Source organism: Aotus nancymaae, unplaced genomic scaffold (genome assembly GCF_030222135.1).
Source record: "Aotus nancymaae isolate 86718 unplaced genomic scaffold, 86718_ANA_hifiasm-v0.15.2.pri h1tg000057l, whole genome shotgun sequence".
NCBI classification, from domain to species: domain Eukaryota; kingdom Metazoa; phylum Chordata; class Mammalia; order Primates; family Aotidae; genus Aotus; species Aotus nancymaae.
Window position 1 is genome coordinate 69405293 of NW_026988471.1, and position 15703 is coordinate 69420995.

The window sequence follows — 15703 nt, forward strand, 5'->3', positions numbered from 1 at the left end:
TCCCATATTTCTCTTCTCCTTTGTCTTCGTGTGCAGGTTCCTTCTCTCTGGTCTGACCTCAGGGGTCAGGTCAGGCTGCTTCCTGTGAGAAGGTTGCTGGGATGTAGACTGTCAGTCAGCAGATAAAAAGAGCTATGAAATTGTGACCATTCTCCAAAAAGTTAACTCTTCTGCATGAGACTAACACAGAGGGTAGAATGGGTGTGGTTAAAATGTTTGTCAAATCCACGTACGCTGTGACAGAATTCTTGGTAAGTCATGGGTCAGAACTTACAATGTATTTTTACCTAGGAACAAAGTTCCTCATGGTAGATAGGAAACCAGGGAGGGTCGCAAAGACCTACTTGACCTTTGAGGGGTCCAACTGTAGCAGCCAACACAACCTACCAATAATGCAGTCCCACAAGACCCAGGGATCGCATATGACATTGCTCTCCTGCCTCCAGAGACCTGTGATGGTCCACCTAAAGCCTCACATCTCTGATGATTTTTTCCACAGAATGTTACCATGTTACCTATCATGCCTCAGGCATTGCAGTAAGTGCTAGGGCTATGAAGATCCCCAGAGACTCCTTACCTTGAAGAGTTCCAGACCTGGGGCACAGAATGGCCAGAGGCACAATATAGCTCATAGAGGAGTGATGAGAAGTCCAGCAGCTTGAGATGTGTATTCTAACACAAGTATGCAAGGGGCCTTGGGGTGGGGGCGTGATCTTTTCATGCTCCAGGAAGGCTTCAGAAGAAGGTGAGGTGTGTTTGAGCCTGCTCTTGGCAAAGACGTAGAAAAAGTCTTTTCCGGCAAAGAGAACTATGAGGTAGAGAGGCGTGAGGGGCCTGGCAGAGCCTGAGACAGGCAGACAGCTTAAGAGTGGTGGCTGCTAATGAATGGTGGCCTCTGACAGATTGTGCTGGGGCCACAGAGTGGTTTCTAAACTTCACCCTTAGGAATGGAGATATTTTATGAAAAGATCCAGATTTTCTGTTTCTCTTGGGGAAAAAAATAGCAAAACTGACCTCCCTGCTGGAGATTCACTCTAGACTGGGACTGAGAAGTGACCTCCCCCTTCAGCAGGGGTCAGTGCCTGCCAGTATCATCACCATGTCCACTGCAGCCCTGGAGTCAGACACACTCGTGGCCATTCGTGCTTTCATCAAGCAGCTGCACTAATTCAGATGGCCCGCTTCACTCCAGGAGGCGTTTGACTTTTCAGCCTCTGGGTAAGCATCATTGGGTACTAAAGAGAGGAGGGGGAAGATTGGCAGAGTTAAACTGGCAACTATGGGAAGGCATTACCACCCCCGGACTGAAGGGGCAAGTGGAGACGCAGTGTCCTGAAGCCTGGTGAGAGAGGGGCTGGGAAGTAGGAGCCCAGGGCGCCTAGCCTTGGGGACACAGTTGTTGCCATGGATGCCGCATTGGAGCCGGGAGGGAGCGAGGATGACAAACCCCCTTGTCTCTCCTCCTACTCCCACTCTGGTCTCCTGCCAGTGACTTCCACTGGCTGAACTGGAAGCCAGAGGACAAGAGAACCCTAGGGAGGTGGTTCACAGGGGTCAGCTTCTGCGCACAGGGCAGAGACACAGGGAGAATGGACCTGGAAGTGGCAAACGACTGGCACACGTAGGCACCTAAGGAGTGGAAAGCGCCAGAGAAATCCCTCTCCTGAGAGTCACTTGGGATGTGGTCCCTGTGTGGGGACCATCCTGAGGATGGCTCTGATGTTAGAAGATGGGAGGTAAGGGGACTGAGCAGGCCCTGAGATCCCCTCCATCACTGAGAAGCCCTGGGAGGACAGAGGCTTAAGTCTGGGCTCACAAAGATTATTCCAGAAGGGTGCAGTGGGAGGTGGAGGCTTGGAGCTAAATATAGGTAATCCATGGACGCATAGGTAGGGGACCATGGTCAGATGCCCAGGTCTTCTGGCTCATACTCTAGTTCACCAAGGGATCCTCTCTGCCCTGGCTGGCACCCACTTCTGTGTGATCACTTTGGAGTTAGGGGGCACAGTTGCCCAGAGGACAGCCAGAGCCAGCAGGTGGCTCTGACAATGAAAAAGAAGCTTCTACTGAAACAAAATTGACCTGTCTCCTGGCCCTGCCCCTTGCGTTCAGACCAAACCTCCTTATGTCTGAAGACAGTCATCCCCACTTCTCTGGGTCACTAACCACTTCTAAAAGTGATGTCCTGAGATCCTCACCCCCTGAGTGTGGTCCCATTTGTCACTGGATGTATGACAATATTTCTCATGAGCACCCCCTACCTCCCAGCTTCTTTTACCTTGAATTGAAGGTCTTTGGGGGACATAGGGAGTGGGGCCTCCCTCGAGCTGGACAACATATTGATAGCATTTAGGATCACACCAGATTTTTTTATTCCAAGAATCAGGCTATGCTTATGAGATTTAGCTCACAACTCTAGGCTAAATCAGTGAGAATTAATCAGACAGGCACAGGAGGCTCAGAGGGAACCAATAACACCCCAGGGTGACATAGCCAGCAAGAAGCAGGGCTGTAGTGAAACCCAGGGCCTTTGCCTCCAAGCCTCCTCCCACCACAGGGGCTCTGGACCTCTGTACTCTGGTTAGGGGGCTCCTTTCACAAGGGCTAGTGGGAGTGTCATGCTGAAGGGGAGGGGTGTGGCTGTTTGCTCTAATCTGGTAGGATAGGGTTTAAGTGATGCTGGCTCCTCACAGCCCAGTTCTCCTGGGATGTCACATGTCCAGAATCCCTTCCTGCAATGTGCAGGACCAGCAGCTGAAGGCCCAGCCCCAGGTTAGTGGAGATATCCTCCTGCCCAGATCTCAATTTCACCTCCCTTCTAGAGGGCTCCCCTGCATGTCTTGGGATGGAGGTCCTTATGGACTCTGGTCCCAGGCACCTGGGCAGACACACAAGCCTGAGGCTTCCATTGGAGCAAATGGTCCTGGAAAGTGGTCTCCCCTTCCCACCTTCTCTCCTTCCCTTTCAGCATAAATGCCCAACTTTCTTTTATTTCCAAGTGTAAAATTTGGCTTCTAAGAAGCCACTGCCTTGGGAGGCAGTTGGGTCACTTGAGGTCAGGAGTTAGAGACCAGCCTGGCCAACATGATGAGACCCCCATCTCTACTGAAAATACAAAAATTAGCCGGGTGTGGTGGCTGGCACCTGGAGTCCCAGCTACTCAGGAGGCTGAGGCAGGAGAATTGCTTGAACCTGGGAGGCAGAGGTTGCAGTGAGCTGAGATTGTGCCACTGTGCTCCAGCCTAGGTGACAGAGTGAGACCCTGTCTCAAAAAAAAAAGCCAGTGCCCACTTGTGCATGACCTGTGACCTCAAGCACCAGCTGTAAGGCACTCCTTACAGGAGTACCCACAGGAGATTTTTCACTTCTCTGCCCTAGGTGATCCCACTTGAGAGGAGGCCCAAGCCTCTGTCTCCCAGCGGTGAACATCTGCTGGATATTAAGGAATGTCCTTGAGGATGGGCCAGGGTGGGGTGCCCTGCACGAGCACCAGGTACTCTTAGCTCCAGGCATCACACTTCTCCCATGCCACCTGCTCCCTGGGGCCTGATGTATTTGAGAGGGGAGTAGGGTTTGGACTGGAATCACCTGGAGAGATTTTTAAGTGATGCCTAAGGTCCATCCCCATATATTCAAATTCCTTATTGATTTTGGGTGACAGACACCACCCTGTGAAACAGGCATTGCTAGACAGCTTCTGTGACTACGGGCAATTCACTTTTGACTTCTGGAGGTGAAAGGCTGTGGCAGAAACCTCAGAGACTGCCGGAAGTAGCAAGTCTTGCAGAAAGCAGTTGCGGAAGAGGGGTTTCAGGAGACGGGAAAAAAGTGCTGGTAGTGAAGCTCTGAGCTAGAGAGGAAGCAAGGCAAGGGCTATACTCAAATGTCTCTAAACAGAGCCAGGCATAAGTCAGGGCAACCAGGAAAAATGGGTCTGAAGTTTGGGCCAACAGGATCCAAAAAGATTGGACCCAAAGCATCCAGAACATGGCTTTCAGGTTGTCAACTTCAAGTCACCTGGATGAGGAAAGGTCTGGCTTGATTCAAAGTTGATTGGTGCTTTTCCCTGGGATGGGTCCTCCCTACCACAGACAGTCCAGTGCACCTGACCAGCACAAGGGGCAGTCACCGGACCTTGGTTCTGGCAGGCAGGGAGCCTTGGCAGGTGGATGGCTTAGAAATTGGGAAGGAGGAGAAAAAATGGGGATTAGTGAAAAATCCCAGTGGTTAGGAGGAAGGCCTAGAGATGTCCCTGAAGACTGAATTAGGGTCATGAGGAGGAAGACCAGGTATGGGTCGCAAGTCTCCCCACTCTCTCATAAGAGGTGGGGAAAGACTTTATTGAGGGCCAGATGCCAGGCCAGGGAGCTTGGGATGAAGAATTGCTTGAGTTTCCATCTTTCTGTAAGTTAGACCAATCCTAAGCCCTCTGGGGTCTGGACAGCAAGCTCCACATGCTCGTTCCCTCCCTACAAAGAGCAGAACCTTCTTTGGGGACCAGGATTTTATACTATGCAGCAATGATTTCACCCTCCACTTCTCCATGAGCTCTTTATATGTTGCACATGTGAATCCCACACTTGGGTTAGAAGTGCAGAGGCCTTCCTATGGGCTTGTAAGACCTGGTTGACAGTTTTAGAACACTTCCTTATAATTAGAGACTGGGTGGTGGGGAATAGGGGTGGGTGAGCCCGGGATGGTTGGGGGTATAGTGGGAGATGGACCGATCTATTTTTTTCTTCAACTAGGCTAATCAGAGAAGACCCAAATAAATGCAGCCCTTCATTCAAGACTATTTGAACTCCAAGAGGTAAATTGTGTTATTTCACTTCTTCTGCAAAACCTTTTCAACGCTTTCCCATAAACCTATAGCTCAACACTAAGCTGTCCCTTCACTGAGTCCTATAGTGCAGAGGTTCTCAAATTTGAGCATCAGCCAAGTGCAGTGGCTCATGCCTGTAATCTCAGAACTGAGGCCAAGGTGGAGGATCACTTGAGCCCAGGAGTTTGAAACCAGCCTGGACAACATAGGGAGACCCTGTCTTTCTACAAAATTAAAAAATGTGTAAAAATTTTGAGCATGTATTAGAATTACCCAGAGTGCAGAGAAAGTGTGGAGCACCCCTACAGTAGAGTAGGTCTGGGCTGGAGCCCAAAGATTTGCATTCCTAACAAGTTCACAGGTTATACCAATGCTGCAGGTCTGGAACCATGCTTTGACAACCACAGCTGTTACCATATACTCTCCACCTTGTAATTTCATGGCTTACTTCTACTGTCTAGAAATAGTCCAGAATTATTTTCAGCATATCAGTCTGTTGTCTTGACCAGATTTCAATTCCTGCAGTGGCAGAGATTGTATATATTTTCCACCACATCAATTAACATTATTGGACACATAGTCTAAGTACTTTTTTTTTTTTTTTGAGAGATGGAGTCTTGCTCTGTTGCCAGGCTGGAGTGCAGTGGTGCAATCTTGGCTCACTGGAACCTCTGCCTCCCAGGTTCAAGTGATTCCCCTGCCTCAGCCTCCCCCATACCTGGCTCATTTTTTTTTTTTTTTTTTTTTTGTATTTTAGTAGAGATGGTGTTTCACCATGTTGGCCAGGATGGTCTCGATCTCCTGACCTCATGATCTGCCTGCCTCAGCTTCCCAAAGTGCTGGGACTACAGGCGTGAGCCACCACGCCTGGCCCTAAGTACTTATATATTGGGAAGAGCTTCAGAGATCTTGAATTCTTCAAGGAGACAGGGATCAACTATGGTTAATTATAGGACTTCCACACTTTGCAAAAGATCATCTAATTTTTCTCATCATTCACATTTGCAGGGAAAAGTCTTCATTTCCTTCAGCAATATCTGAATCTCATTAAAGAAACACTCCAGTCTTGATTTAGGAAAAAAAGATTCATTCCTTCATCCTTCCAAGTAAGGTACAGTACAACTGAATAACAATGCACATTACTGAAAAACACAGCTGCATCTTATATTGCTCACTACTCTTTAAGTATAATTCAGATATTAAGGAAAAGAACTGCTAATCACATTAGCACATTACAGAAATCAAAATTAACTTACCACACAAAATAAATTAAAACATTAAATATTAACCTTTTCAGTGCAACATATACAGAAGTCAGAGTAAGGAGTTCTAAAAAAAAAAGCATCAGGTTTATTATAATAATGAAAAGTTGACCATTTTAGTAAATTATTAAGACTAGGAAGAGGAGTTGCTTTTTCAGTGCTCTCTCTCTGTGCTGTGAACCGCTAGATCTTTCAGAAAGGCTGGTAAGTCAATGACTAGAGAGAACAGGTCTTATGTTAGAACATTAAAAAATAGACACGTTTGTCTTACTTCTGCAACATCCTCTTGGTTTTGGGCATTTGAGTCATTCCTTCCTCTGTGACTGGGTAGGTTGGGAGAGATCAAAGCCCAGAACTAACTAGAGGGCAGGGGTCTCCTGAGCAATGTTAGAGCCTCATGAGTCCATCCCTGCCAAATTGACTGAGAAAGCAACCGGTGGCCCATGTGCCCTGGAAAACCTGGCTTGAAGATAACAGGCAGTTTTCTGTACCTGCAAAACACAGCCCCTTGAGAAGCTCCAGAAGCACAAATTCTCCTCCCTTACCAGTGCGGGTGGGTGAGGGTCAATCCCACCTTTTCCTCCTTTCTCAAGAAGGGCCATTCTGCCCACCTCTCCTGCAGGGACACAGTAGCCAGCTCATCCCTGGCTCGGTTCCACGTGTGTCCAGCTGGGGTCCTGTCTTCCAGATCAGGGTTGGCTGCTATCTATCTTTCCACGTGGAAGAAAACGTTTCCTGCCAGATGCTTAAAAAAAGTCACAGCCTGCAAAGCAGTGGGGAAATCCAGGCTCCATAAGAATAGTGGAGGCCTTTTAAAAATGTTATTTTTTTAAATGGGGGCTTTTCATCATCTCCTGAGCCATTGGAAACAGCGATGCTCCCCACTGCCAGGTGTGTGGCAGCTTACCAGGTCAGGATGTTAAATGATCCTCTAATTGCAGTGAACAATTCATTTTCTAAAGGGCAAGGAAACACAGGGAACCTTGCTGAGATGGATTAGAAGATGCATTTTTAACCTGAGAAGGGAGCATTTTTATAGCTAACCAAAGACTACCACCGCTATTAAATGGCAGAGGAATCCAATGCTTATCGGTCATTTGATTTCTAGAAGAAAAATCACCAAATAAGCCACGCTCTCCTATCCCGGCACATGGATGATGGTCCAACCAGGCCTGCCTTGATGCAGCCTCTTTTTCAGACCTACTGGTTTCCAAAAGACTGACTTGGAAGGCACTTCTAGGGAGGTGTACATTGGAGGCCTTTGCATGTGTGTTACAGGCAGAAGCATAAGGGCACTGGCAAGTGTGACTTGCTGGACCTAGGAACCAGAGCATTCACAGGCACGAAATCTCAAGTTTTTGCAGGGAACCTCTGCTTCCATCATCTGTTCAGCCTCATCTTCTCACACCTCTGCAAAGTCTCTTGGATGCTAACTACTGATTGACAGAGGTCTAAAAACCAGTGTCCATTAATTGGTCTCTAAGCAGGATGCTATAGTCAAGCCTCAACCCACATATCTGCTGCTGTAGGACTGGCCCAAGGAATGCAAACTTGAACCTATTTTAATGATTAAAAAACCAGGAGCTGTGTCAACGACGCTGTTGTTAGGGGGCCAGCTCTGAACAGATCTGAGGTCTGCATTTAGTGCTTCAGGTGTGGCATTGTTAAATAAGAGTGCCAAAGTGAAGACACGGGTCATAGAATTGTCTGAATTATTAAAAAAAAATTCATAGAAATGGTTCTTCCAGATCAAAGAAGGATTAAGGGGAGGACAAAATTCTGAAAATTTCAAGCCAATTGACGTATTTTCAATGTCCCTTTTGTGATGTAATAAGCTAGATGCACTTAAGAGTTAATAGGTAGAAATCTTTCACTTTTCAAATATTAGTAGAGTTTCCTCATCTAAGGAGTTTATTATTTGTTACTCTGTTTCCAAATTTTAATGAAAATTCCTAGGGATTAGCTACAGTCATCCCTATGTATTTGAAGGGACCCACTGCTTCCCACAGGCAGGCTCCATGAGTCAGATGGACCCAGATACTCAGGGAACAATTGCACCTTCTCTTGAGTGGAAAGCAAGACCCACATGGTGGAGATGACTTGTTAGAGTTTTGTTAATAAAAACGGCATCCTGAATGGAAATGAAGAAGAAAAACACTTACTGGAATAGTTTTCCTAGTGCTTGAAAATAAATAGCAAAGCTAAATTTCTCCTTTTAAAATGAAGAAACAAACCAACCAAGCAACAAAACGGAAAATAAGCGATTGGTCCCTCTTTTATGCATTTGGCCTGAAATGCCCATGGCTTGTGGCTAATGCTTCATTTCTAAACACTCTCTTGGAGTGCTTGCTAGGAAGTGAACCCACTTAATCACCGAGCAGTACAGTATGTATTGAGTTTATCCTGTGTAGACATGCACATACTCTCTTCCTCTCTCCCCAGCAGAAGGGACAGATCCTTGCTGAGGGATTTGCTAAAAGTTTTCTCTCAGAATGTACTGGGAACATTTACTGGCTTTGTGGCTTAAATGGCACCACTGAACCCTACCTTTGTTCCTACCAGTAACCCAGCCTCTGGTTCCATCTTCGCAACCCTGGCTGGCTTTTCCCAAGCCTTAGCTGTCTCGAAGAGGCCAGACATTTCTAATCAATCAATCAGTATAGCTTTTCAGTCAGCAACACGTACATCATTAATGTAGAAGTCTGAAGGGGTTTTATGCTTTTTACATCAACTTAAGAGATTAAAAATAAAACCATCGTTATCCATCTAATAAATAAGACACCTCCAAGGGTGGAAGCTTGGGACAGTCTTCAATGTCATGTGTCCATGGAAGATACTGGGCTGGTTGAGGGTCCCGTGGTTACAGGATACAGCTTCTCTTAAAGCTGGGGTCTTCATGTGACATTAAGCAGTTTCCCCTCTTCCACTTTCTTCCCCAGTGAGCGGATGACAGAGAACGATAACAACTACAGAAATCCCATGTGTTGGGCAGAATTCTGTTGTGGAGAGGTGGGCCATTAAAAAGAAATACGCAGCCTGGAATCCACGCCTGGCAGAAGACAACTACACCTCTGGACTTGGACGCCAGCTGAGGCACACAGCTCACCTAGGTGAGCAGGAGTCTGTCGCTTTACAGTTCTTTTTTAACCAGTCTTGAAATCGTGGTCCACCAATTTCTTCTTTAGGTCACACTGAATAACCCCAAGCAGACAGAGTTCTTGACAGTTTTGAAGGCCCACAAAAGACAAAAAGGCTGTGCGGGTGATCGCAGGCCAAGGAGGAAGGTCTGCGGCATGTGCAGGCGTCTCTGGCGGTGCTCTCCTGAAGAAGCCTTTCTTTATTGATCCGCCACAGTCCACCTGGCCAAGCTTCTCCTCTGGGCTCTTCAGACCACTGGCAGGAAGGAAAAACAGGTTAAGCACTGCGGGCCACACCCTGGCCACCTTGGGAAAATAAGCTTAAGAAAGAGACTTGGAGATGGCACTGCCAATGTCACCAAGTTCTCTCAGGCAGTTAGGCCCGAGTCCAAATTCTGCTGGTTCAGTCTCGGAGACCGCAACCTCTGACATTGTGCTTTCAGTGCCAAAGGAAGCTAGAAAGGCTGATTGAAAGTAAGAGGTAGCAGAAGGAAGGCAGATTGGGGGGCGGGGGGATGCATCCTGTTGTGAGGGCCTCATTTCAATCTGGCCTGTGGTCACTTCCCCTGTAAGGGGTGGCTTAGTGGGCGGCTCTGGTGGCAGAAAGGCTTCCCCTGAGGCCATAAAAGAATGGACCCATTTATTTTTCAAAATGGCTGGGCCCTGAGGGGATCCTCGCTGTCTGGGGTGGTGAGGCAGCATGGCTCAGTTCCTGAGTTCAGCTTAGCCTGGACATCTTTCTAGGTCCCTGCCACGGTTCCTCTGGAGGTGCTCACAGGTGAGCACCCCTGGTTCACCCATCCTTTAGGCCCAGTAAGCCTGGCAGGTGCTACATGAGGTTGTGATATGCGCCATCTCAGGGAGAGGGACTTCAGCTCCAGTTGCAATATCTAAAGGTCTGACCCATCCCCAGGATTAGAACTAACTTCTCAAATGTGGGTTGAGAAGTGACATTAACAAGAGACTTACTCCACCCCAAATGACTTGGTTGAGGTTCAGACAAATGCTACAGAATCTATTACAAATTATCTTAAAAGACTAAAAACATTTTTCTATTGGTGCTAAAAGAAAAAATAAGCTCAAAAATAATCCATTAGCTCAATGGATTAACCCAAGGTAGTTGAAAGGAGATGTTGAAACAGAGCTTTAGAGGCCCTGGTTCTCATCCTCACTCCCCCACTGACTCCTAGTGGGACCCAAGCAGGTTGTCAGCAGACTCAGTTTACCCACATCACTCATGAACCATCCTTTTAAGGCCACTGCAAGGCTAAATGGATTTGCATCCTCAAGAGCTGTGGCTCCTAAATCTCGAGTGCTGCTCCAGCACAGACTTTGTGTGCTCATTTACTGCACACAATTACTATGGTTATTGAAATGAAGAACAGACACATGGCATTCTTGGGCCTTCAGCTCCCTCCAGATGACCACGAGCTCTAATGAACACACGTGTGTCCAGCCTCCCAGCAGCCTTCCTCCCTACCCTCTCCATGTACCCTGGAGCTTCTGAATGCCAACTGTTGACTAGGGAAGGACACCTCTGGGTTGATTCACTTTAATGACTGTCTCCTGACCCACTATGTCTTCAAGAAGAACTTTATAATGGGCTCTCGTTAAAATAGCATCCCTGAAAAGCTGGCCGATGTGAGACTTTTCTGGCCTTGTTTGGATGAAGCAACTCTTTACCTCCATGAGCCCAGAGCCAGAGATGCTCTGAGGAGGGCTCCTGAGGTGCAAGCTGGGCTCACGTCCTAATGTCCAGTCTCCCTGGATGTTGAGAAAATATCCAGGAAATGAGGTAAACTTAATGAAGCTCACAGGTCCTTAGAGGAAGGTCCTTAGAGACCTTGCATAGGCCAAATTCCTCATTTTACGGATGAAAAAGGAGAAGTGACTTTCTCAAGGGAAAGAGAATGAACATCTCTTTAGTGCCATCAATTTGGGTGATATGCTAGTTATTTTATATCAGTATCTTCCAATTTGCACAACATCTTTTTAAGAATAAGAAAACTGAGGCTAGGCCAGGCATGGTGGTTCACGCATGTAACACCAGCACTTTGGGAGGTCGAGGTGGGTCATCTGAGGTCAGGAGTTCGAGACCAGCCTGGCCAATATGGTGAAACCCCATTTCTACTAAAAATACAAAAATTAGCTGGGTATGGTGGCAGGCGCCTGTAATCCCAGCTACTTGGGAGGCTGAGGCAGGAGAAGCTCTTGAACCTGGGAGGCAGAGGTTGCAGTGAGCCGAGTTTGCACCACTGCACTCCAGCCTGGGCAACAGAGTAAGACTCCATCTCAAAAACAAACAAACTGAGGCTCTGAGAGGTTGAATAACTTGTCGAAGGTCCCACAGCCACCAGCCAGGATATAAGGGCTCCCTACTAAGTAAAAGGCACCTATGAATAAACTAATACTGACTCGGTAGAATAAAACAGTCTCTCTCTCTTCTCCCCTCTCTCTGCTCCATAGTCCAGGAACTTCTGCCCTGACTTGGAGAAGGTAGTCATTTTCTCCACCCCATAGTGTCTCCCACCGGAGAAGAGGCTCCTTACCTGTTTCTGAGTGGCAGCAAGCAGTCCTTCCCTTCAGGAGGGCGCTGGGCTTCTCGTGCCGGCAGATGAGGGCCCGGCACCACTCACAATGTTTTCGGACCTGGCAGCAGCTGCAAAGACACAACAGACCCAGTCTGGGCAGGAGGGCCGGGTGGCACAGCATCTGCCCAATGGGCCTGTGGGCAGCTCCAGCTCTAAACCAGCTCCCCATGGGGGCTTCTAGAGGAACCAGCACCGTAGGGGGCTGAGGGCATGGCAGGGCAGTGGTTTTTTGGGGCAGATGCTGGCCAACAACAAAAGCAGCAGCTGACTGCCCTAAAGTATTCACTCCATTTCTGCAGGCTGACCTGGCTCCAGCTTCCCCCGTGTCGAGGGGACTGGTCCTGCACTCGGCTTTCTTGATAGAGAACAAGGTGGGTAACTCTACAGGTATAGTAATGGCCTCAAAACTGGGACAAAGGACTGGGATAATAGTGGCCACCTCCAGCTGGCAGGGCTATGAGGGTTGAGGAGGAGGTTATTCATCTGGTATTGCCAGTAGCAGAACAGGGAACTTGGATGGCTGAACTGACCATGGAAAAACATGGAAGAATGAGTCATGGATCTCAGTGGCTTTGAATCCTCCTTTCAGGACTAATATTCTCTAGTTTTGGAACATCCACCCTCTCTGTAAACCTGTGTTACCTGGAGTCCTGAGGCATCAGGTTATAAAGGTTCCTGCCTTCCTCTGTGAGCAGGAATGGACAGTTTTCAGTTTACATGAACAAAAGCCCCAAAAGAAGAATAGAAAGAAAGCACTGAGTAAGAGAGAAGTTACCCACAGACACTGCCAGCTGTTTCCCTTGGGATAGCATGGAGACCTTCGTTTTCACTCATTTTAACCTTAATGCATGTATACTTTATGTGTCCCTGGGCAAGGGCTAGAGTTAGGAGAAATTTCCTAAGGTGAGCCAGGTGGCAGAGATGAAGAAATAAGCCTGTTGCTGGGCTTCTCTCTTGGTATCTGGTGGCATTTCACGATTCCTCTCCCAGCCTCTGTCTTGATACTGTCCTGCAGTGAGAAGCTGGGAAGGTTCCTGGAACCCCTGAATCTTTGGACAGCAGGGCTAAGGAGGAGGCCCTGAGAACTTCCTGCCCAACCTGCTTTTGTCACAAGTGAAAACTGAGAGCCCAGAGCAGTGTGCCTGGGCCTGAGGCCCTCCTTAGTTAGAGTCTGGGCTGGGAACAGCACATCCCATGCCAGGGGGCTCTGAAGGCCTTGGTTCCAGATCCATTGATGCCTGCTTTCTCACAGCCAGCCAGGTGGGCTTGTCCTCGTCACTTCCCAGGCAGGAGCGGCCCAGGGCAATGGGATCAAGGCCTCTAGATCCCTCCAGTATGGGACAAGCTGGTCCCGGCTTGGACCCTACCACTCAGGAAAGCCCTAAGCCCGGGAAGTCAGCAGCCCGGCAGGAGTGAGAGCATAGTTTCTGGCTCATGGATTCTGAACTTGGTCTCTGGCAGGAAGACTAAGGCTAGGAAGCGCCACAGGAGAGTTGGGACTGGCTGCCTCCCTGGAAATGAGAGATGCTGTCTAGGCATCTAGATCATTCCTGTTTCCACAGAATCTGGCAAAATTAGCTCTTAGGTCTCTCTGGGGAGGCACATGTGGGCCCCCAGCCTTGTTCCTAAGTCTCTGTGATTCTCCTGGCCACAGAAACAGGACTATGGAAGGATGGGGGAATACACACAGCTACTGGCCATGAGAAGCAAGGCTGGCAGCCCACTAGCTGGCTCCAGCTCCTCAAGGAGGGTCGTCTGAAGTGGCAGAGCCTGGGCTGTGCCCAGTCTGAACCAGAGCTGCTTGTCTTCTCCCAGCAAATGTGTTTTCCAAAGTCCCTGGAAGCAGAGTGGATACTGCTTGGGGAGGAAGGAAGGGCTGGCCCAGCTCAGACCTCACCCCTCACCACTCGATGCTGCCTTGGTCCAGGAGAAGGATGTGAGCAGGCTGTGGCTACTGTCAACAAGCTGGGGCTCTAAGGGTGCCCCGTTGTTACCAGAACCAGGGGCATGTGTTTCAGATGTCCCATGCCATGCCAACAGTCGTCAAAGTAGCATTTAGCTTTGCTGACACCACTCAGACATCACAGCAGTAAGCTGTACTGAGGTGGCCTTGTTATCTGGACATAGTGCAGATGTCCCTGGTAGGAGAGGCTCTAAGGGGTGCAGGAGACCTGAACTTAGGGGCAGCAAGTACTCACTGTATCAGCACACATGTGATGATAAGGACAGCAAGGGCCACCATGGAGACCACCACCAAGGCGGTGATGGCCTGCTTCTTCTGGCTGGCGGCCACCACGGCCAGGAGGTCTGCATGCTCACAGCGTGCACCGACGTACCCAGAATGGCACCTGGGGAAGAAAGGAAGGTCAGTGCACTCTCCTGACAGAAGGTCTTGTTCCCCTAGCTCTCCAGGGAGGGTTTGCCTGGAGGGACCCAGAGCCTTCAGATAAAGCCCAAAGGGACCCTGCCAGCTTTTGCAATTGGAGGCAAAGGTGTTAGCAAAATGCCTCCTATTTCTGGCTGCAGGCACCACCACTTGCTTGGAGAAAGCAGGGAAATCTAATCATCCTTATCTGAGGATGCAAACTACCGCTGAAGCAACCCGTGACTATTGCAACTGTGCCAAATCCCGGAGGAGTCAAGGAAGCAAACGTCTTCATAACACAAACTTCATTCTGGCAGTTCACAAAAAATCCAGGTTATTTTTAAACCAAGTGTGTATTTTCAGAATTTCTAATGATGAGAAAGAACACGTGAAACCAGTAGAGGCATAGGCTGTGGTTTGCCTTTTTATCTTTTTCATCAAGTTTAATTAGTTCTTCAGGTATTTACCAGGTTACCCAGCACCACTACCTGGTCGTGGTAGGACTGGAGAAGTCACTACTCTCCTGTGAACCCTGGTGTCCTCCTGTCCTTTAATACCTGGCCCACCTTTACACCAGGCTTAATAAAGGCACAAGCAAAGGTCATGTTCAAACGTGTATGTAGCCTGGAAAGTGTGGCGCCAACACCAGGTGATGTAATTCCTGGTATTGCTGCCATTCAGAGTTTCTAGAGCATTAACCTTTCAGTCACGGCCCCCTGCTATGCACAAGTGGGTCCCAAAAGTGCTTCAGGATGTGTCCGCGCCATAAGGGTGGGATGGTCATTTTCTTTTACGGGCATCCCCTGAGCCACTTATACCCTAAGCATGTGATGCTTCTCAATAAGACATAATTAGCTCAGACACTGGTCCTTTTGTATGGAGTAACATTCTTACTGTCAATAGAAATGTAAGATTACCACCTCCTTTGCCGGTGGGGTGGCCTCCTTCCCGCTTGCTTCCTAGCGGAGCAGCCCCATATCACGTGCTAGATGTAAAGTTTAGTATTGTTTTGCCCCCAGACATGGCAACGATAGCTAAACTTTTAAAAACAGTTTATCTTTTGATTACTTAGCCTCTAACCTTCACTTTTAGATTAGGAGGCCTTTGAAGACCACGCACCCTGAGAGGGGTTAAGGTCCTAATGTGCCTGCCGTCATGCTGGGCTGGTTCCAGGGGCATTACATTTGTGATTCCCCCAGTCCTGTGCTCCTGGGCTGGCTGACCCCGGATATCAGAGGGTGGTTGGAGCCACAGAATACAAGTGCTATATTTACCTGTAACATAGATTTTGCCCAACTTGATAAAAATTTAAGCATTTTTTTTTTTTTTTGAGACGGAGTTTTGCTCTTGTTACCCAGGCTGGAGTGCAATGGCGCTATCTCGGCTCACTGCAACCTCCGCCTCCTGGGTTCAGGCAATTCTCCTGCCTCAGCCTCCTGAGTAGCTGGGATTACAGGCACGCGCCACCATGCCCAGCTAATTTTTTGTATTTTTAGTAGAGACGGGGTTTCACCATGTTGACCAGG

The 15703-nt window shown here is 48.4% G+C and overlaps 1 protein-coding gene across 2 annotated transcripts in view; it reads right to left on the minus strand.

Annotated features, from left to right (window-relative positions):
• Nucleotides 1–5852: 5852 nt before the first annotated feature.
• The window catches only part of TGFA (transforming growth factor alpha), a 106812-nt gene continuing 96961 nt past the window's right edge, over nt 5853–15703 (minus strand). For both annotated transcript variants that reach the window (XM_012475697.2, XM_012475696.2), the window contains exons 4-6: nt 14011–14160; nt 11771–11880; nt 5853–9477 (exon numbers count right to left, since the gene is read on the minus strand). In XM_012475697.2, the coding sequence (XP_012331120.1) occupies nt 9470–9477; nt 11771–11880; nt 14011–14160 (268 nt within the window). In that variant the 3' untranslated portion in view covers nt 5853–9469. The remainder of the gene's footprint in view (nt 9478–11770; nt 11881–14010; nt 14161–15703) is intronic.